We start from the raw sequence: 22,186 nt of genomic DNA, 5'->3' as shown, positions 1-22,186 counted from the left end.
CATGGGAAACACAGTCAAAGACAGCAACAGTAGCCAGAAAGGACTGATAAGTCGTGTTTCCATTAAACTGTCAAGAAGATTTTAAGCAAACTTTTGAAATGTCGTAAAAAATAAATGTGTATTAGGAGGGTTTCCATCAACTGGAGTGCAGCGAATAAACTAGGCGACGCAAAGCGTGGTATGGTCAGAAGTTGACGCTATAGACCTTGACAACATAAACATTCTAAATGGGCCCCTTTGTATTTCCTGTTGCAATGTTTGTTAATGTAGTAGCTGGCAGGAAGTTAACTTGGATCAGAGCTGTTGCTCTAGCAACAGAATGGCAATAAAAAGGTCTATAGGCTAGGCATGGCTGTAATCCGCCAGTAAACAGAGTAGAAGAAGTAGAGGTTACCGGAAGCAAAACAAATCAGCTTACCCATCTAACCATCTACGAGAGAAAGCGAGAGTTACGGTTAAGATGTTTTTTCATGGATGAGACGAGGAATACTTTGGTCTCCTCATCGGTCCACACGAACCTGTTGTTGCTACTATAAGCCATATTTATGTGCATTATGGGAATATCCAGGAAGACGACGACAGCCTAACACCACAAAGGCAAAAACCACCTCAAGCGGGCATAAAAACGTTTTTACACAATTGAGCAAGTTCTATCAAATTTTGCCATTTCCATACAGCTCTTCTAATGCGATACTTCAAAATGTGCATACAAATATGTTGAAGAAAACACGGCTATAGTTTACATAGCAGGTTTATATCATCTAGTGCCATCATTAGGTCAAAAGTTTAATTTGGAGCGAGGAGTGAGGAACCACAGGTGTATCCTATGGAGACCTTTTTTTCTACAGGATGGCAACAATCGATCGGAATTTGTTTATCGATTGGTCAGCTGATGTGAGAGTAAACAGAGCGGCCGGGTTGTTGTGAAACAGCCTTACTGGAATATTAATAATGTTGCATGATTTGTAATACTGTAGATTAGACAAACTCCCTGTGGAAACAGGAATGACATCACCAACACCAACTCTAATGTAGACTTTACAGCATGCAGCTTTTTTGAAGCTGTTGGACGGTTTGAAAGAAAAAAGTGTAATAGTTTTATCCCTTCTCACCTTCTTAACCTGTTTGAGAAAGTGGTAGCCCAGGGCTAACTTCTTATAAGCTGTCCCGTAAGAGGCCTGCCATGACTGAACAGTCTGGATGGCCAGTGACCTCAGTTTCCTGGCTACTTCCTTAGGAGGGGGGAGGGGCTGCTCCGAGTCAGTCTCTACTGTCAACTCCAAGAACTCCTACAGGACCAGGAGGGGAGGATTGAGAGAGATAAGGAGAGAAAAGGAGGAGAAAGAGAAGAACAGAGGATGGGAACACGACATACTGACCTACAATCCCAATAACACATGTATAAAATACAGTATTTAGGTTTTTAAATTGAGATTCCAATTTGTTTTAAACTGTCCAGGTTACAAAGAGGCATTCATTTCCAGACCTGGCCCAGAGTATGATAAACTGGCAGGTTACACTGGCATGGAATGATGACTTTGTTCTCTTTTTCTGAACAAATACTTCACACTAACCAGTACAATTAGGTGCTGTGGTGTTTGGTGTGAAATAAATACATGAGATGAGCTATTGGTCTACATGATGCCAGTACCTGGAAGTTGTCCACCAGCAGCGTTCTGAATTGGTGTGATCTGGAGAAGAGCTCACCGGCTATCTGGAAGGCAGACAGTCGGACCTCAGCATGTTCTTGGTTGAGCTGAGACATCACTGAGTGGTACACGTGGTTTATGCAGTCATCGGACCCTCTGGGAGGAATCATAGACACAGAGTGAACACAGTGGTATTCATGATTTTTCATTAAATTCCATATAACATGTATGGATATTTTTTTGTATTCTTATAATCCTGTGAATTCTAACTTTACCGTGACTGTCACTATGTCAGCGTATCAGGGCCATTGTAGGTAAAGAAAAATGTAATTACGGAGCCGGGTAATATTTAGAGAAAAAATGTGGATATTCTCTGAGATTAAAGTGAATTAATTACATCACTACAAAGTATTTGCAACGCAGTGTACGTGGGACCTTTGCACTCAGCAGAAATGTCTGTCTGAACTGTACAACAAACAGCTGATAAAGAAAGCAGAATCCATAATTTCAGACCGTACCCAACCACCCCCTGCATTCAGAGTTTAAGTTTCTGCCCTCTGGTTCCCGCCTCAGACGACCATCTGTCAAAACTAACCGATATAAATTCTCTTTCATACCCTCTGGCATTTCACTGCTCAACTCTGAAAAGTATAGGTAGTATCAGCACTTCCATCCATGCCTGTTCTTTCTTTTTTTCACAAACTTATATGGTAATATTGTAACTCTTTTAACATTTTTGTACTTCAAGGTTTCACCTTTTTTAGTGTTTTAGTATGTGGGGATGTATGTGTGTATTGTCTTATTGTGATGAGATGTTGTTATTGCTACTGCAACAAATAAAGGTCTTGAACTTGAACTTTTTGAGCCCTTAGTATCTACTGTCACACGCTTTGCCGTGTCAGTAATTCATATTTAATCTTTTGATGCTTTCCGATAAGTATTTGAAAAAGATTCAGAACTGCATCAAATCACCACTATTTGGAAACTAGTACAAGTGTTTAATGCACTACTGTTTCTGTTTAAAAATATGTGTTTCTAAGTTGTGGCTTCTTTCAGAGAGGAGTACTTGTAAGTCAAATCACTTGTAAACCTGCTTAATATCAGTACTCCACAGTACTCAGTTACTTATACCATAGTTATCCCTCTGGGTAGGCATGTGCCCTTCAGTTAGTGACATACTTGCAGATCTTCTTGATTTCCTTCATCCTGGCCTGGTTGAGCTGTGGCTGTCCTGATGTGGTCAGCTCCTCCACCAGCTCTGACAGCCTGTCCCTCTGAGACAACTCCATCACTGCTCATTAACACACCTGTGAACAGGGATATACAACATGACATGGAAGTGGTGTATCTCTATCAAATGGTTAAACTGTATACTGCATCTCTGATGGTTACTGAGGGCTGTCATGTAATATCAAAACAAATACTTCAGGTTATTAAGCTGTTATAGAAGGTCAAACTACTAATGTTGATGCTTAAAAAACAACTACATCATACTATAATATATTCAGTACATTATGAAGTATACCATAGTGTACTCTGCAGTATGATAGAGGTTATGTAGGCATGTCATCTACCCATATGTTTATTACACTATAATGAGAATACATGCGAGGCATTGGAGCTACACACGCCATGTATTAAAAGGAAAACAAATAGAACAAGCTATTATACAAATGCTACCGACATGGTCTCTTTAGCAGACAGTCAGTGTATTGAAGTAGGCACTTTGTTATAGCACTTTGCTAGCTGCTACAATGCTAACAGATGTAAACACAGCAGCCTGTCTCTTTAACTCACCAGTAGCTGGTAGCCTGTTTTATTAAATAACGTTACTGTCTGAAACTCAGTACATGTTCCAGCTGTTAGCTCCAAGTCAGCGGGTCAACCAGTAGTCCACCATGACAGAGATATTAAATTAATGGCTGCTGTTTACACATTAACAACCTTTTATGTTCCTTTCTCCAATCGAATAACACTCATATCCGGTCAGCTGCTTGTACTACCGGTTCGACTTTTCACAATAAAAGCACCGACAAGGCCACGCTTCCTGTATTGGACCAAATTTCATTTAATTTCAAAATGTATATCGAACATGTAGAATACAAAAACAAAATAAAATAAAAAATAAAGAAAAAGAGAATGATCGTACCAACAAGTGGACAGTCAGAAATAAGTAGTATTTAATACAATGAAAAGCGTAAGAAAAATAAATTGTCAACACTTGATGCCTTGATTTACATATTCCAAAAGGAGTAAGAGCCAAAACATGATGTATGATGTATACAGAGGTTGGTGTAATTCACTTTTAGGAACACTAGGTGGCACTGCATTAATTGACTGACCCAGTCACGGGTATATAAGTAAGGAGAGGTGCATCTAAAATTGTGTTCCTGGCTGCACAGGGACATTCATCAGACCTTTAACTCTTATTTTGTGGCTGATGGCAATTCAGTGGTATTCTGGTATTATCAGATCACATCAGATCATAACTGCTGCAGTGACAAGTCTGAAATAGTACTAAAGCAAATAAAATACTGTCCCATCTTAAAATGCAGTCATATCATGATGAAACAAGAATACAATGTGTGGTTGATATATTATAAAGTTATGGTTACTGACACTGGCTAATTATCAACAGATTAATAGATGGGAGGGAGAAAACAAAACGTACTGTTTACACAGAACATATACAGTATGTTAACCAGATGGACCTGTGGATTATAGCTTTTCTAACTTTTAACACGATAATTTCTGGTTTCATTTAAAGGTCACCATACAGGAGATACACACACGGAACACTATCATTTTTGAATAATTAATTTATTCTTAAATTCTGAACATAAAGTAAAAATACTTTACAATGACGACATTAGAAAAAGAAATCTTTATTTTGATCCCCACACCGGTCCAAAAGACGATGTGAGGCCATCGATGAAATCTTGGTCTCAAATCTCAAGTTCACACCGACACATCAATGAATCCACCGCCTACAGGGTCAGCCCAACATTTGTATCCTCAAAGGTGCATCCTTTGACCTTGCATTGCATACAGTAGACTCTTGTCATGATGTCTTTGTCCTTCTGTGGAGTCATTCGCTTGAGTAGTTGCATTGTCCGGCCATGTAAAATGCCACTGTGCAATCCTCTCATCGTTTTATTTTGACTTGAAGTGCATTTATAAGTTCTACAATCTCTGCATAGTAGTCATTCTCCTCTCCTACAATCATTTCTGACAGGGCCATTTCCTGGTACTGGCCTCTGAGAGAGAGCAGAGAGCCCAGCAGAGAGCTGTCTGAGCGGTACTGATCCAAACATACGGGAGCCATCGCCAACAAAGCCCGCAGAGCCTGAGAGAAAAACGACAAGTTCATTTGTTTAGCCGGTCTTGGTTTCTTAAAGATCATTTACTATTAAAGCTGCTTATAATTTGTGTTAATCATCAACATTATTTTTTTTTTTGCTATTCATCTACAATGTATCAAAGTCAATCCACCTTCTCTCTGTAGTCGTGTTCAGTGGACTCCAGCAGCTGTGGGACCAGACTGCACCAGCCCTTCTCCAGCAACTCCCCCTGCAGAGACACCTCAGAGTACTGACGCACCCGCTCCTCATGGGAGGCATCCAGCACCAGGTCCAGACCTGCCTGAGAGATCAGCTCCTGGTGGAGCAGAAGAGACCAGCATCATCTCTAGGAGGTCATATTCTGCATCCTCAACAAGGGCCAGTGGAACCCTTAAAGTGAACATTCGCCACCTCTTCTGTGGATGTCCAATCGGTGTTGAAAATGTAGTTGATTGAAGCAATAGATTCCTCATTTACCATCAACACTGATTGGACGTCCACATTAAAGGTGGTGAATATTCCCTCTGAAGTCTGAGCCAGGAAATGAAAAGCATTCTTCTTCACTCCATCTAGAAAAACAACCTCCTCGATTAACTTAAAATACAGTTTGTTTGTACCTTTTCACTGATCATGTCATATAACATGGTGACAATGCGCGTACGCAGAACTCCACCTCCGTCGGCCCTGAACAGCTCTGATAGGACCTGCAGGCCTCCATGTGACAGGAAGTGGCGCTGTGCGTAGGGGAAGTTCCGTAAGAGGGAGGCCACTGCAAAATGAACCTGACAGGAGGACAGTCACACAGACAACATTACAGCTGAATTCAATTTGTACACAACAATAAATGATAATGTGGGTGTTTGTGTAAGTACCTTCTTTTTGACTCGGAGTGGCTGTTCAGTGGCCAGTATGGTTAAGAGCATCTGCAGAGCCCCACTCTCCACAGCCTTCACCTGGACCACCGGGTTACTGCAGGACACAAGCACCGTGAGCAACCGATAGTAACAGCTGACAGTGATACTGATGAACACTAGTAGGAGTAGTAGTAGTAGTAGTAGTAGTAGTAGTAGTGGTAGTAGAGTGACTCGTGTACACACAAAGACACAAGTTCAGATTTTAAACAAGAGGACACAGTGACATTGATGTGAAACACCTACTTACACAAGTGTGCAGCTACTTCTACTCTATTAGCACATTCATGTACAGTTCACATTTAGTTGTCTTGTCTCATCTGCTTCTTATGATTCAGTCTGTTGCCTGCTTGTTATTAGTTATTATTACTTCTTAATATTTAATCTGTTGTCTGCTTGTTATTAGTCATTATTACTTCTTAATATTTAATCTGTTGTCTGCTTGTTATTAGTCATTATTACTTACTCCAAACAAAGTGGAAACATGAAATCCATCACTTCCTGTGTTGATCCTATCAGTCCTATCAGACGTGCAACTACACGAGGTGATGTGGCATCACAATATACAGCTACATAACTACTGTATGTTGATATTAAACATAGGAGTGACGTGTTCTGATGTTGTGTGATACAGCTGAATTGGTATGACGTTAAGCACATCAGTCAGATCTCAACTAAATACAATGAACGTGCGGCTGTTTGTACCTGGACGCAGCAGATCCCAGGACAAAGGCAGAGCTTTCCTGTAATCTGAAGTCGGAGCTGTTCAGGCCCTCTAGAATGAGCTGGAGACCCCCCATCGAACACAGGCTCTGAGCGTTATCCACCTTACACACACACACATGCAGGCACAGTTAGAAACTGAAGACTTTTGTAAGCTAACAGGTAGGTTGTAATGTGTCTGAATGCCTACAGTATGTGTTCCGTTACCTGATGCACCAGATACTCCAGCTCCAGCAGGATGCTCAGCCTCTGCTGTGTAGTCGAGTTGCTGCTGTTATACTGGTCCAGCAGGCGCCGCATTATCTACACACACACAGCACCACAGCACACTTCATTCAGCTTAACAAACAGCTAACATATAGTTGACAGTTGATTAGAACATGTCCTGCAGCTGTTTCACAGTAAAAGACTATATCAGCACATAGCTGCTTCTGACTACTGAGAAAAGGTTGAATGTCTTCAGGCAAAACTTGACCCGTCTGCATGATTAAAACTATAGCATACAGGGCTGTACCGAATAGTCCCAAGCTTCATCCATGACGTTGACATTTGAATCCTAAATCAACATTTAAATGTGGCGCAGCATTTTGTCTATTTATTCTGTTTAAACCCGGTATTTCTGCACAGTTGCAGATAAAGATTAGGCTATGCCAATCAGCGTTTCTCCTATATTCAATCTGCAGCGGTGCACACGATCATTAATAACCTCTGCTCTGGTGTTTCACCCAGTGCAGGACATAGCCTCTCCACACACACACACACACACATAGAGCCTAAGCTGACTCCTCGCCGGGCCTCAGCATCGAGAATTATGTTTTTGTTAAGATGTTTTTTAAACTAAAATGTGTTATACAAGTAGTAAACTCCTTTAAGGAATAACTGTGTAGTTTGTGTGTGCTTAATGTTAGCGAGTGTCAGCGTGAGAGAGAGTGTGTGTGTGTGATGGTGAATATGAGGTTAGCAGTTATGTTATAACCTTAGCTGTGAACGTAGCAGTGCAGTGTGTGTCGGTGAATGAATGCTACAACTCCTCAACTCCCAGGCCAAGTTTCTGCGTCTTGCTTAGCCACCTGCTGATCTAAGTGAAGCAGGTTAGCCATGAAGTTAGCGACAACTTCGGCTCAGGCTCAGAGTTTTAGTCTAGTCTATATTCAGTAAATGTGAAATCTTTAAAAACTGGAATACTTTTGACTCTTCAGGTTTTGTTTGTTTTGTTACATGTAATGCAACATGAGCAGAAATGGTCCCCGAAGAAATGACTTAGACTACTGTGATGCACCTGAAAGTCCGTCTCCACCAGCAGGTCCAGCTGAGCCATGTCTTTCTTCAACTCCTCCAGGGGACGAAATTGAGACGCCACAGAGCCCTACAGACAACACACATGACAAGGTGAGGACACATACAGCGTAGTTTGACTGTGATATGTTGTTATAGTTATGAATAAAGGTGCATGCTCTTTAAGATTTAGTACAAGCTTAAAAAATAATATTACTACATTTTAATGTTAAGAAACATATTGTGTCAAACATCATTACGTCAAAAAGTACAAAAATGCATCTCCAATATATATTACAATATTATGTGTTATATATTTTTGGAAGTGAGTGCCCAGTAGTGTGCTGTGTGTGACCAGAGCACAATACACCTCACCAAAATACAAAGTACTAGGAGATTTCTATTTTAGATTTATGCCTTAAGACTGTGCTGGTACTCTTGTCTGTTTCTCCAAACTCCATCTACTGTAGGTAATACACTGACTATGGAGAAGTACCTCATACAAACCCCACTGAGAAACAGCCGAACTATCCCTTTAATGTAATATCTAATATGGTGTCCTGTTACCTGTTGGTCCGTGTCTTTGTTCACTGGGTTCAGGTCCTCCTTGATCTTCTTCATGGCCCGTTTCAACTCGTCAGGACTGAAGGAGGACTGGATCTCTTCTGTCTCTCTGCAAAGACAGGCTTTTTACTGCTGATGGAATATTTAGATTTTGTCTCTGCTGCTTCTGCAAAGTGTGAATAAACGACTTATTGAAGTCACTTGATCTGAAACAGCTCGCTTTTTGTTTTCCGGACCCATACCTGTGTTCCTGTGTCCAGTATTTAAGTTGCTCTTCTCCCAGTTTGACCTCCCTCTGACCTGTCTGCAGATTCAGCTTCACATGGGAACCTGCTGGCACTGCCTGGCCTTCACACACACGCACACGCACACGCACACGCACACGCACACGCACACACACAGTAAGTCCAAAACTGGAATACAATGTTTTTGGACTATGATGAGAAAGTACCAGAACACCCTCCAGCAGAACATTACCTGGTTTGAGTGTTTGCCACTCCTCAGTAGGTTGGACCACCTCTAAATCTCCTTCATCTTCATCAATCGTCACCTCATCTTCTTCATCACCGACAACTCCCTCTCCTTCCTCTGTATTCTCCACCACAGTTAAGGCAGAGTCAGACTGCACACACACACAGAAAACAGCATCATTGCATCTTTGGTGCACAGACCAACAACTTTCTAGAAGCTGTGATGCTGAACACACAAAAAAAAACGATTTGCTTTTAATAAGACTATATTTATTATGCATCCATCCATTATCTGTAAACGCTTATCCTGTTCAGGGTCGCGGGAAGGCTGGAGCCGATCCCAGCTGACATTGGGCAAAGGCGGGGCACACCCTGAACAGGTCAGCAGACTATCACAGGGCCATGCTTGCATATTAGTTGCATCGTGTTTTTTGGGACAAGGGCTGTTTTCCTTTCCCTGCGATGGTCTTGGATCCTTCTCAGTGTCTGAAATCTTACCGTCCCTCATGCCATATATACATCATCCCATCATATGTGTACCCCGCTGCATCTTCCTGTTGCAGAAAGCTGACTACATTGTTGTCCAAAGAATCAAGGGAAACGTTAAGAAATCAAAAGGCAGCAGGTTTCTTTGCAACGACTTCCCACATGTGTGATTAGTGAACTCTGGTCAGACTGAAGCTCATGACTGATACCATCACTCGTCTCACATTAGTTGACGCATTAATTTCACTTTAACACTAAAATCTAAATTGTCAGGTCTTTTCCTGCTGTTGTACCAGACCTCGTGATAATTAAAAGTTCAAGTTCCAACTTTTGGCTCGCGAATATTAAAGTTAAACTACACATAGAACACCATCCAGTGGCTCAACACATGTCAGCTTGTTGCATGCTCTGTGCCCACCTTAAATGTAACGTAATGTAACACATGGAAAATATATGTATATATATATAATCCAATATAACTCACCTTATGGCCCAGAATGCTGGCTATGTGACAGCAGTGCAGCAACAAGAGAAAAGCCAGAGTGAAGCAGCTGAATGAGGCTCCTCTAGCAGCTCTGGGGATCAGCTTCATGGTGACTGACATACAACAGAGCACAAAGGGACATCAGAGAGACATCAGAGGGGCATCAGAGAAACATCTGAGAGACATCAGTAGAGACATCAAAATGTTTTGTGACAGGGAGGGGGGTTATAATTTAAGAGGAAAATTTTATTTTAAAAAGCATTGTGTTCGTACAACATAGAAGAGTGTGTGTATTTCAGTCAGTGGGGTGGATTTGTGGAATGGGTTATGTGATGGGTTGAAGCGGAGCACAAATATAAATCAATTTAAAAAGCTATACAAAAAAGATATTTTTGGGAGGTATATGGTTGAGGAAGAGTTGTGATAAGGGTTGTGTTAAGGGTTGGTTTATGTAAAAATGTTAACTCCGGATGGATATGTGGGTTGTAAATAAACTTGGGATGTTGTTCATATATTTAATTTGGGATGTAAATAAATCTGGGACAGTTTATATATTATATTACATTATATTATATTATATTATCATTCTATGATATATGAGTTAATAGAGAAGTGAGAAAGGGGTAGGAAAATATAAGTTTTACTTCTACCTACTCTTTTTCTCTTTTCTCTATTACTCTTGTTTTGTTTGTTATTATTTTGTATCTGTTTTTATTTATTTTTATGTTCGAAATAAGATCATTCATTCATTCACATCAGTAGAGACATCAGAGGGACATCAGAGAGACATCATAGGGACATCATAGGGACATCAGAGAGACATCAGTTTGGCCTGCTGACTCTCACCAGGCCAAACTCCATGCACAAACATGATGTTTTAATGTTTCCTTATTCTTTAAGCACTGACTGTTGAAACACGAGATGACAGTTAGATGTGTGACCACCAGATCAGTCGATGACAAATAGATTGATAAGAGTCCAGAATTTCAACTGAGTTTGTGGAGACTGATGTAACCTTCCCATGTGTGACAGCTACCTCACATGCACTGACTGACACATATGACACTACACCTGTCAGCTGATCTACCTCACGGTGCAGCCAGCCGGGACCCATCAGGCCTCATCAGGTTACTAGGTAACATCTACCGACCGTTAGACAACAACTCACCTGTTCCAGTGACGAGATGAGACGCAGACAGAAGAGAAGGCACGTAAACACACCAGCGGTTCTCTTCATACATCCATCATACACAAACATCCATCTGAAGGCTTCTGTCGCTTCCCACTCAGCTCGCTCAGCTCTCATTGGTCCACGTAGGACCAATGAGAGGACCTCTTCTTATTCTTCTTCTTCTTCTGGGGAAACTACAGTGAGCATTACTGCCACCAGCTGGTACGGAGTGGTAATAGACCAATATAATCTAATCTAGCTCTTTAGACATTTAATATAAAGCGAGAAACATTGTCTCATAAGTTTAATAACAGACAGCAGAACACAAAACTGGAATCAGGAAGGATGAGGAGAGAGCAATTGTCTGTGGCCACCACATGCAAAACCATTCCCTTTTTGTGGTGAGGTCTTGCTTTTGCCTCTCCATTGCACCTGTTGTCACTTATATTTGCACCAAAGCAGGTGAAAGTGAATCACAATCACTTGTGCTTCCTAAATGGACAGATTGATATCCCTGGAGTTTAACTGACTTGGTGTTATACTGTGATGATTAAATGTTGCCTTCATTTTTTTAGAGCATTGTAGTAAAAACTACAATATTGAAGTCAGGGCTCTAGATTGAGAGCCTGATGTTGTAGAAGGTATGACTTTTAATGGTTGTGAGATCAAACATTGTGGTTTTAATGGGTTTCAATGGGGACATTTTTGTCTGTATTTTGGCTACATAGTTTATTATAGACTTATTGTAGGAAGATTGGACCTCAAAATCTATGCCATATGTATTAACACAGCCAAAATGATCAAAAATGTATTTAAAAAGCCAAAAAAGTCTCTAGTGATGCACAAGGGGTGTTGTTCATTTTTGTGTTTAAAGCGTCACCGTTCAAAGCTCCGTACACCTACAGTATCTGCTCTCAGAAGTCACATATCAAAGTTATGTGATCCAACTCAAGATCACTTTTAAACCGGGCCTACTTGAAGTTGCTTGATAAGCAGATTGGGTCACAGATATACAGTACGATATATAACACATGTTACCTTTTGCTTGCATTTGCAGCCGCCACTTTGCAAAATAACTCATTGCAATTTAAAGTAGCACAAGTTACACATCATCATTTAATTTATTCGCAAAATATTTAAGATAAATATATCGTTACAGCATTAAAGAATTTAAGTGTATAGATGGATGTGTTTTGGAAAACTGAACACAGAATACTGTATGTGGCAAAATATGTTTAATACTGTAAGATTTAAATATATTGACAGTATGGAGCAAACACAGTGTAGTCAGCAGAAACAACGTACAGGGATTTGGTAAAAAATAGAAATATTTGAATGAAAAAGAAAAGACTATTTCCAAAGAGAGAGAGCAGCATATTGAGATATTGAGTGTTACTGCTGAGCACATTGGTTCTCCATACTGCTTTGAGAGCTGACATGGATCATCTCTACTGTTTTTTGTTTTCTTCTTCTCTCCTCTCTCTTGTTCTGCTGCTGGTTCTCCTCTATCTCCTTCTCCTTACGGTCAGTCACGGGAGATCTGAGGGCATAATCACAAATATACAATCCAATAATAAATCACTATTCATTTTAACACCTGTCTCTTTTTACTTTTAGTCTAGAGATCTACAGACTCCTCCATGCACATACTGACCTGGGGTTGGGAATCACAACAGGCTCATCTCCACTGATCTTCACACACTTGGCAGGCCGTGGCTCAGGCTCTGAACCCAGAACACAAAATGGCAATGATTAACGGTGAATACTGTAGGTAATACACTGACTATGGAGAAGTACCTCATACGACCCCACTGAGAAACACCCAAGCTATCCCTTTAATACTTTGCCTTTCTCTTGTCGTGTGTATTGCTTATGTAAAGTAACTAGACTCTTTCATGCTGCTGCAGCCCACAAAGTTACTGACCTCTAATGCACACACCTTGTGTGGAGCTCACTGCCTCGGCTGTATGAGAAGTATCTGCTTCAGGGTCTGCTGTCTTAGCAGTATTTGTGACATCCATCTCCACGACAACAACCCGCTCTCCCTTGTCAAGCGTGGTTTCCTCAGAGGAGGGTACGATGTCAACAGGAAGCTTCTCTTTCTTTCTCTTCTGGATCAGATTCTTTTTTGCCTCTAGAGACAAATATTGCAGGAGGCAGCGATGTTACAGTCATACAGTGACACAAAATGTACCTGCATCCCTGTCGTTACAAGCAACCAGTCCTCACATTTCTATCCATAACATCATAGACGTCTGAGTCATGACCAACATGCAAATATAGGTTTGGTGGTATTTTATTTACCTTTTGGTTCATACTTGTTTTGTAGTTCCTCTACTCGTAGCTGCAGTTTGATCTTGTCACTCTGAGTCTGTAGCAGGGAACAGAAATATACAATGAAACCGCACAAAGGCAAACTCAATGTTATGTTTGCATCTCGCCAGCAGTATTGTCAACAGTTAGCATAGTCACTAACTATAGCTAAGGGCTAAAATATGGATGTGCTTTATTAACTTCGGAAACTTCCCAAGTTACCATTTTTCAGTTATTGTGTTTTGTAACATTACATCATGGATCATTGTGTATCTTGTTTATATAACTGGCAGACAGAAACACTTGCTGTCTGTAGGCTTGCTTGACAGAACACACAGGTGAACTAAACATGTTCACTTCCCAAGATAGGCTGCTTGACCTCAAACATGTAGTTCACTATAGTACAACGCTGCCCTCTCTCCCGCTTTGGAAATGTCTGCTATCTCTTTGCAGTTTACTACTTTGGACTACGGAAGCCCTGAGAGGCAAGTGAGGGAAAAAAATCTGTTGATCCATTTTCTAAGACTGATCTAAATTGTTTTCTCTCCCATGTTTATGACTGAAGAACAGATGAAAGAAAAGGTTTTGTCAGGATAATCTTCGTTTTGTTTTTCATCTGTGAAAAAAAAAGTTTTGGCAGGTGATTTTTTTTTTTGGGAGGGGGGTCTGGATAATTTTTGTGTCGTGTGTTTGTTGTTGTAATGCTCATTTTGGCCACAAGAGGCTGAAGTGCACCACTACCAGGTGAGTTTAATTTTGCCATTAACTCCAAACAAAAAGGTACATATATTGTGTGTTAACAAGTTATGTAAATTAAAACTCACGCTTTTAGTCCTATTTAGAACCGTTGATCCTGACAAAACTTTTTTTTTTCACCTGTTTCACAGAAAAAAATAATAATTTAAAAGGACCAATATGGAATATATGTACTGCAATAAATCATAAATTGATTTGTGGTCCGTGTGCAGCTGGGTTATCAAGTTATTAGCAAGTATTTGAGACACACAGCCGGTGAAGTGATTCCGACTACTGCTGGCCAGAAGCTAACACAGTCGTGTCTAGAAGGCAGCCGTCGAATTGCGAAGATTTGCACTCGCTGCTATCAGTCACACCGGAGGAGCGGATGGGCCATGGCTCCAATGTTTTGAATTTGGACTGCTGTTACCCATTTTAAACGCTAGCTGTCAGTGCTACATATTGTACCTTTAAGGAACTTAGAAAGATTATCCTGGCAAAACCTTTTTTCAGCTGTTCTTAAGTCGTAATCACAGGAGAGAAAACTATTTAGATCAGACTCAGAAAATGGATCACCAGAATTGCTTTTTTCTCACTTGCCTCTCAAGTCTTCCGTATCGGACAGCAAAAAACAAAAACAAAAAATGTCATCACTTTTGTTCTTTAATCAAAATCTATTGGGTGATACTAGTGGTGTGAGTGCTGCTTCCCTTTAGATACAGTATTTATGGAGGAAACACTGGCAGTCAGAGATGTGTTACCTGTTTGAGCTGCCGTTCAGATGAGAAGAGTTTCCTCTCCAGCTCTAAAGCTCTCTGGCTCTCTGACAAAGACTTCATCCTCTGCAGGGAAAGCTCATCTCCCAGACGCTCTGCATCCTTACTGACAACACACACACACACCAAGGACAACATGCATAGAGACAGACACAAATCCATTGTGAATCCAAGACACGCTCCTTTAAGCTGCATGTGTTTCTATAACCCATCAGTAATTTGTCTTCTTTGCAAAATTACAAGATTGAATTTGTGAACTGAATTTACAACTGTATATATACACTTTGGTTACTCAATTCCTACCCCACAGTTGCAAAGCTACACATAACACTAGTTCATGAACCATCACTTAATATGAGGATATAAAACCATCTGACTGACAGAATGACTGGCCTGAATTTGTCTCCTGATGAATGTGTTTGGGGGGAAACAACCGGCTATTTGACATAACTTGTGCCACAATATAGATTTGAGTCAAGGCAGTTTCACATCCCCTCTCTATGCTGAGGCGGTATCAAGGTATTACGGTATACCAGGGTATGAGGGTATGATTTTCAATATCGTCAAATACAGACGCTCCTCTTGCCATTGCTACATATAACTTTATCTTGAGAGGATTTCTTTCAACTACAAAAGTAGTTTAATGGTGTTTCCCCTATATTCATTCTGTGGTTTTAGCTGAGCTAGACCAGAGAACATTTGGTTAAAACAGATCGTTGACACTGTTCTACCCTCACTGTTCTCTGTGAAGTTTGTTGGAATTGATGTAATATAACCCCGGTGTGTTTTATGTGGAGTGAGCACCGCGCCAGACTCCATTTAAATGCTACATTGCTTGTCAGCAGCCTTTCATAAGGCAACTTAGGAGGCAATTTGGCCTTGTGTGCTTTGATTCATTTAGCATGAAGTCTACACACCAGTCATAATATAGTTTTATTGAAAACTCAACCCCTGGTCCTGTCCTGTTCTTCACCACTGTTTTGGGAGAAGGAAATAACGGGAGTAACAGGCGAACTAGCTTTAAAGGTGACCTTTTTTTCTTGCTGATGTGAAGAGTGGTTCATGTAGTATGGATCCTATCTATTCATTATCATTATCACTATGGGCCATAAGTATTTAAACCCAGCAAGACTTGTCTAAGTAGGCCAACTGCATTGTAAGCTAGACCAGTGATTCCCAAGCTGGATGGGCATGGCTAAATATAAATTCTTTTGTCTCTTTTCTGAAGACTTGTAACTAACGGAGCCACTGCAGACGAATTAATCTAAATAACTGAGACTGATCTGAAATGGGAGGACTGTGTGGGGATCTGCACAGACGGGGCTCAGACTCAGGCTGGGAAACGAGAAGGGCTGCAGGCATTAGTCAAGCGCGTTTCCCCCAATGTGCCGTGGACACACTGTATGGTATACTATACCGAGAGGTGCTAGTGTCTAAACAGCTGAGTCTGAGGTGAACAATGTAATGACAGACATTATTGCTGCAGTAAAATACATCACAATAAGACACATCAAAGGGCGGGTTTTTTCCACACTGTGCGAGGAGATGGGATCCGATCAGCTGTTTGTTTGTTTGTTTCACAGCGAGTCCCGATGGCTGTCATGTGGGAAGGTTTTATCCAGGCTGTTTTGAATCAGGAGATCAGAATCCTCTTTGAGGAAGAGGGTGATGAATGAACAAGTTTAACAATAACTTCCTCAATGTTTCAAATGAATTCTATAGGAGTTTGCAACGGCGTGTGAGAGTGTGTTTCTGTGGGAGGATGTGGCTGGTGGTGTTTTTCTTTACAAATACTGTCGTATAACGTAGGCAGGTTCAACTCACACAGTGTTGTTGAGCTTCATTTGGAGCAGGTCAGTGTAGTAAGTTTCATCTTGGCCGTCACCGCTTCCCGCTGGAGCAGGATTAGCTGGCTGAGACTTCAACATCATCTATAAACACACACACACACACACACACACACACGCACAAATGTAATACTAATATAATGTAATAATAATCCTTATATAGTAATAATAATAATAGTATATTTTATCCAAAATAATTTCTTTTATCATCATGATATTTTTGATGTCTCACACCTAGAAAATATAAATATTAAGTTGTTGATAAGCTGAAATATTATAATTTTTTTGCACATCTATTCATTTGATTTTCACTTATTTTTCCTATTGATATACAACACTTGTAGGTTTTAAGCACTCACCTCCACCTTCTCCAGTCTCTGCAGTTTAGTCATTAGATTTTGGATCTCTCCATTTTTCTCTGAGAGCATGGACTGGAGCCTCTCCAGCTGAGCAGGATCAGCCCTGGAACCCTGGAGCTGCATCAGATTGGCTATCTGGACCTGCACACACACACACACATGCACATCCATGTTGTCATTCAAGTTACAAACAAACAAACAGCTCACGTTTAGAGCCGATGTATTATTGCCCTCCGTGAAACACGGTACCTTCATGCTCTGCAGCTGCTGTTTGCTGAAGGCGTGTTGTTTCTGCAGGGACACATGCTGGACCTTCACGCTGATGAGCTGTCTCTCCATCTGAGCACGCTTATCCTCCAACTGAAACACAAAAAGGAAACGTATGCACACTGATTTTTGATGGGACTTTGCATTTCATTTAAACTCTAAAACTAGTTTCCCTTGTACGCCAAATATTTAGGTGCATAATGATGTTCACAACTGTATAACGTTGGAGTTTATACTAGGAGAGTTTAAAAGGTATAATGTATGCAGGAACATTCTAAAAAACTATGTATAGACTGATACTAAAATAATCCCTCTCAATCATCCCTTCTGCCCCACTAGCAGTGTGGTGGTCTCTGTAGACTCTCTTATTTTGCTGTGTTGTTGTGTCTCTGGGCTTCAGCAATAACGTTTCATTTCTCTTCGCTTCACTGCTTTGTTCTCACAAGGGCCGCTCCCTCCCTTCATTCACTCTATAGCTCGCTCCACCATCGCTGCTCTCTATCTCTCTCTCTCTCTCATTGAGCTGAGGAGGAGGGGCCAACTTTGAATTCTGTGTGTTTACAAAGAGCAACGGTTACATATTATACCTTTAACATAAGTTCACTTTAAGCTATTTAGTTTTCTATGCCAGCAAAGACTTTTTGTTGTTGGTTTCCTGCAGTGTTTGTAGCTCAGTTTGGTTTTCACCTCAGCAAACAGAGAGTTCCCTTTGCTGTTGGGATCCTGGGCCTGCTGTAGAACCTGGTCCAACTGGATCTGGAGGTCCCGGTTCGCCTCACGAGATTTCTGTAGAGACGGAGAGATGCAAAGAAAATACATAATTCCCCAAAGCTCAGGCCCGGCGGGCCGCCAGGCCTTGCAATACACTGGCAGAAAGCACAATGATGACCAAAGTCGATGGTGGTATGTTTACCTCTAATGAATTAAAACAGGAAACAGCCTCTTTCTCTCGATCCTCTTTCTCCTCTGTGATTCTCTCCAGGTGACGCTGCAGGCTGCTATTGGTCAGCTCCAGCTGCTGCTGTCTGTACTGAGATTCCTGCAGAGTCTGCTCCAACTCCACCTGGTAGACAAAAACCATTCGCCTGACTTATTAGTACAACTCCAGCTGATGGAGGAAGGCATGGCACCATGTGGAACACGCTGAGATCAGGCTTGGAAAGAAGCAGCAGCAGATTACAGAAGGTTTAAGGTCCCAGCCAGTAGGTGATTAAGATTACATTCTCACTGAATAACAGTACAAAAGAGAATAAACAGATGAACTCCACATATGCCTGCTTTTAGCTCTGCTCCCACTCACCTTAATACTCTCCAGCTCCATGATCTTCATCTGCACCTCCATCATCTCAGATGTCATGGAACTCTGAGTGTGTTCATTCAGAGCTCGCAGCTCCTCCATCTTGTTATTCAGAGTCTCGGTCTGCACCTCAACTTTGTGTTTCAGCTGTTTCTCGTTCAGCTGGGATTCCTCCAGAGCTGACTGCAACCTCAGCATCTGGGACAGCATACAGGAAGACCCATTAAGCGTTACTGTACGGAACTTGAGAAATGTGCGTGACACGGCATCGCGAAAGCCTATCAGCGTTGAGATTCTCCTCCCGTCGTCTCTGACGTTGTTGAATCAGAAATGGAGGAAAAAAATATTATAGCTGTCTGCTGATAGAACAGCTATAATGTTAGCATAGCCTAGCACAGATCAATCCAAATTCCATTCAGAAAACAAGCATTTTAAAAGTTGTTTGCTTGTCGTCTTGCGGACAGACGTGACAAAGTATGAATTCAGACTTTTTACAAATCGGCATCATGATGTAGTTATGTCAGCATCCTTTTGATCCGTTTATTGCAATTAAATTACAGCAAAATCTGTTTATTTTGGGTTCATACCGCTGTGGTAAACCAGATACAGTGAATACAGCTTGGTGAAACGCTGCTGGATGATGTTGTGAACCCAGACAGGCTGTTTCTGCTTAGACCAGACAGTAAACCATAGTTTGTTGTACCTTGTTGTTGAGCTCATTCAGTGCTGCGCTGTGGCTCCTCTCCAGATGTACTTGTTGTTCCTCAAGCTGTTGTGTCTGCTGGTTCTTTACACAGTCGTAGTCTGACTGCAGTGACTCAACCATCCGAGTCTTTAACGCCACGTCCTTCTGAAGGGAGTACTTGTCTTGCTCGAGGGCCTTTGACACAAACACATCACACATACAGTAAGACCGGTGTAGAAGTTTGAAACAATGCAGAATGATCCACAGAGCTCACTGTGAACAGCTTCTCAGGGCTCTGCAGTGCAAGCATTTGTGAGTGAAAATTAGAGTGTGCGGATGTGAAAATATATTTGGGCACACTAGTGCAAAGGACTGGAACTGCTTGTAAATCCTTAAGAACCCAGTCATTTTAAGGTTGGTTCTTTTATTGGTACTTGAAGAAACCAATGAGTGAGACTAGCAGAGCAGAAAATATGGTTTGTTTTGGTGTTATTCATTGTCGGCCTCTCCTCTCCACCACACACAGAGTGGACAGCAGAGCAGAGAGGCTGCGGAGGAGACATTATCATTCATTTTATTTTAATTACATTTTAGATTGGTGTCCAGGGAGACAGTTTGTCCCTGTATACTGAAAGCAATGCATGAATAGATACTGCTATGTTCAGACAGAAGAAAAGTGTGTTTTTGGGTAAGTTGACCCTCTAAAGTACGGTATCATACCTCCAGTGCGTTGGTCATCTCCACTCTCTGTTCATCCAGACTGTTCTGCATTTCCACCTGCTGGTTGAGGAGATCCAAACCAGCCTGGGCAGCCTGACGGACCTGCTCCTCACTCTCCCTCAGCCGGCTCCTCAGTCTCTGGATCTCCTCTTCTGCTGCCATCTGGAAAGGAGGAGGGGGAATGTTTGTAAAAACCTTCAGGAACCCAGCACGTGACTCACATATTAAAGAGAGTGATGATCTTTATGGATTTGTCATATTTGAGGATAACAGATAGCATTTTGCTTCTGGAACTGGCCTCTGGAGAGATATATTATTATTATTATTATTATTATATCTATTATTTTAGTATTGTGTTTTTATTAGTCATTTGGTCAACTCACTGTAATAGTTCTATTGTCTATAATTATGTTCAAAATACATCTATTGTGTCTGGGTTTTATCTTTCACAGATCAGATGGTAGTATTCTTGTGGTAAAGGTGCAAAGACCAGCTGTAAGTGGGGGGGAACCCTGTGATGTCACGTTCCCACAGGTTAAAGATTCATTTTGGGTGGTGGTGGTTCTTGTGTGTGTGTCTATATTCCCCTTTTTTATCTGGGTTGTTTTCCCCAAGTGTTTATATCGTTACGTTGCACATGATCTATCAGATCAGGGTCATTTTTAGCTTAGTGGTGATGTTTGTGCAGGTCTTTAACACACTGATGTTTATTATTTAACAGTGAAAATCATGTTTGAATCTGATGTGAGATATATGGAAATTTGGGTAGAGTGCAATACATGGAAATTGAATGTGATGAAAGTTGAATTAAATTGAAGTGATGTAAATTAGTTGTGGTCCGTGTGCATGTTATACAAAGACTTAACAGTGTTTTAGTATGTAATCTGGTCGTGTGATAGAATGTATACTTTAAAAAAACAGGTTCTGGTTCAGATCCAAAAGCACAAAGTAGTTTAGCATCTGACCACATTATCTGCTGTGAAGTAGGAAACAGCCACACTACACTACCATGCCATTTAACATGTGCAGCGCCAACTAATGAAACTAAACTTAATGTCAACATCTATCCGATTTACGTCACACAGCACTGAAGCAGCCGTAAAGCACACTCAACGGTACAGCTGACGTAAATGGTCACAAACTGCTTGATACTACCAAAACACGTATTGTTTCTATACTCTCTGATACTACAGAGGAGGGTTTATGTTTGATGAAATAAGACGTAGCTTAGCTTAGTAAAGTTAACGAGACGCTGACTCGTTATAACGTTAGTTAACGTGAGAACCATTTCCACAACAATGTCGTTGAACCTCTTCTCTAGCTTGTTTCTCATCAGACAAAACACAGTTCACTCGAGAAATGTCCTTGAGGTGGGCGACTAATGAACTCTAGACAGCATTTATTGAGTTGATATCAACAGCGGCTATAAAAGGGACAAAATATGAGGAGAATAACGCATTTACTCACCTTGATTAGTGATCAGTGCTGGGTCTGTCTGTCTGTCAAACAAACCGCCACAGTTTGAATCCACCTCCTACGAACTATCGCGACACGACAGTTTAGCTCAACGAGAGTTGGTTCTTCGGGCACCGCCCTGATGTTCGGGTCGGTTCGGGCTCGTTCGGGCTGGATCCACACTTCTTCATTTCTTTGGTGTTTATTGGCGGTTGGCAAACCATCTTAGAGGTGCATTACCGCCACCATCTGCACTGGAGATTGTGCAGAAACAAAATAAAAACAAAATATATATATATTAAATAATAATAATGAGGAAAACTCTAGATTAATTTAACTAAATCAGTTTCTCTTAAAAACGGAATAATTTCACAGTATATGTTATCTGCTGTACTCCCCAATAGACCTGACAATGAAGAGTCCTGATGTGTTGCCTTCCTTAGTGACTGTAAAAGGTGATTCCTCTGGATACTGTAATTCCTGCAGTGTATCAGTACATGTTCAACAGATTCTAGTTGATTACAATATGTGCATTTCCCAGTTGGGTCTGGCTTCAACACAGAACATTTTCCATCTTTAGTGTTTAGTATGATTGTGTGCCCATTTCACCCAAAAATAGATGTAAGATAAGGTATGAATGTATATTTCAGCTAAGGGA

The 22,186-nt window shown here is 41.1% G+C and overlaps 3 protein-coding genes across 5 annotated transcripts in view; all 3 read right to left on the bottom strand.

Annotated features, from left to right (window-relative positions):
- uvssa (UV-stimulated scaffold protein A) overlaps positions 1 to 3,624 on the bottom strand; it is a 42,332-nt gene extending 38,708 nt beyond the window's left edge. The window contains exons 1-4 of one of the 2 annotated variants that reach the window (XM_037780736.1): positions 3,447 to 3,624; positions 2,829 to 2,956; positions 1,652 to 1,805; positions 1,113 to 1,289 (exon numbers count right to left, since the gene is read on the bottom strand). In XM_037780736.1, coding sequence (XP_037636664.1) covers positions 1,113 to 1,289; positions 1,652 to 1,805; positions 2,829 to 2,938 — 441 coding nt within the window. In that variant the 5' untranslated portion in view covers positions 2,939 to 2,956; positions 3,447 to 3,624. The remainder of the gene's footprint in view (positions 1 to 1,112; positions 1,290 to 1,651; positions 1,806 to 2,828; positions 2,957 to 3,446) is intronic. The other variant, XM_037780737.1, reaches the window with a different exon arrangement.
- Positions 3,625 to 4,453: 829 nt separating this feature from the next.
- sil1 (SIL1 nucleotide exchange factor) lies at positions 4,454 to 11,231 on the bottom strand. The gene is made up of 12 exons (XM_037780069.1): positions 11,072 to 11,231; positions 9,904 to 10,016; positions 8,941 to 9,085; positions 8,706 to 8,811; positions 8,467 to 8,572; positions 7,904 to 7,990; positions 6,832 to 6,927; positions 6,607 to 6,728; positions 5,863 to 5,959; positions 5,608 to 5,772; positions 5,142 to 5,306; positions 4,454 to 4,995 (listed from the first exon to the last, which is right to left on the bottom strand). The coding sequence occupies exons 1-12, from the start codon at positions 11,142 to 11,144 to the stop codon at positions 4,795 to 4,797; spliced, it is 1,476 nt and encodes a 491-aa protein (XP_037635997.1). The 5' UTR covers positions 11,145 to 11,231; the 3' UTR covers positions 4,454 to 4,794.
- A 1,063-nt stretch (positions 11,232 to 12,294) lies between these two features.
- On the bottom strand, positions 12,295 to 21,774 carry spdl1 (spindle apparatus coiled-coil protein 1). Of its 2 annotated transcripts, none has more exons than XM_037780068.1 (14): positions 21,541 to 21,774; positions 20,074 to 20,235; positions 19,372 to 19,548; positions 18,672 to 18,866; positions 18,285 to 18,434; positions 18,059 to 18,157; positions 17,354 to 17,464; positions 17,105 to 17,245; positions 16,723 to 16,829; positions 14,884 to 15,004; positions 13,379 to 13,445; positions 13,014 to 13,208; positions 12,729 to 12,798; positions 12,295 to 12,614 (listed from the first exon to the last, which is right to left on the bottom strand). In XM_037780068.1, the coding sequence occupies exons 2-14, from the start codon at positions 20,233 to 20,235 to the stop codon at positions 12,467 to 12,469; spliced, it is 1,743 nt and encodes a 580-aa protein (XP_037635996.1). In that variant the 5' UTR covers positions 21,541 to 21,774; the 3' UTR covers positions 12,295 to 12,466. The 2 variants fall into 2 exon arrangements, with proteins under 2 accessions (XP_037635996.1, XP_037635995.1); XM_037780067.1 differs by having other exon boundaries at positions 12,999 to 13,208; positions 21,541 to 21,771.
- Between the last annotated feature and the right edge of the window lie 412 nt (positions 21,775 to 22,186).

This window comes from Sebastes umbrosus, chromosome 9 (assembly GCF_015220745.1).
Source record: "Sebastes umbrosus isolate fSebUmb1 chromosome 9, fSebUmb1.pri, whole genome shotgun sequence".
NCBI lineage: Eukaryota > Metazoa > Chordata > Actinopteri > Perciformes > Sebastidae > Sebastes > Sebastes umbrosus.
This window is presented reverse-complemented; position numbering and strand designations above follow the sequence as displayed.

What these genes read in the sequence shown, in the direction of transcription:
- sil1 (XM_037780069.1), bottom strand. Translation starts at nt 11,144, where the DNA reads ATGTATGAAGAGAACCGCTGGTGTGTTTACGTGCCTTCTCTTCTGTCT. An exon ending in CCAGCATTCTGGGCCATAAG is followed by an intron (nt 9,086 to 9,903) that starts GTGAGTTATATT and finishes GTGTGTGTGCAG; the next exon opens with TCTGACTCTGCCTTAACTGT. An exon ending in TGGAGTATCTGGTGCATCAG is followed by an intron (nt 6,729 to 6,831) that starts GTAACGGAACAC and finishes TGTGTGTGTAAG; the next exon opens with GTGGATAACGCTCAGAGCCT.
- spdl1 (XM_037780067.1), bottom strand. Translation starts at nt 20,235, where the DNA reads ATGGCAGCAGAAGAGGAGATCCAGAGACTGAGGAGCCGGCTGAGGGAG. An exon ending in TGGAGCTGGAGAGTATTAAG is followed by an intron (nt 18,435 to 18,671) that starts GTGAGTGGGAGC and finishes TTTGTCTACCAG; the next exon opens with GTGGAGTTGGAGCAGACTCT. An exon ending in ATGAAGCTCAACAACACTGT is followed by an intron (nt 15,005 to 16,722) that starts GTGAGTTGAACC and finishes GTGTGTTGTCAG; the next exon opens with TAAGGATGCAGAGCGTCTGG.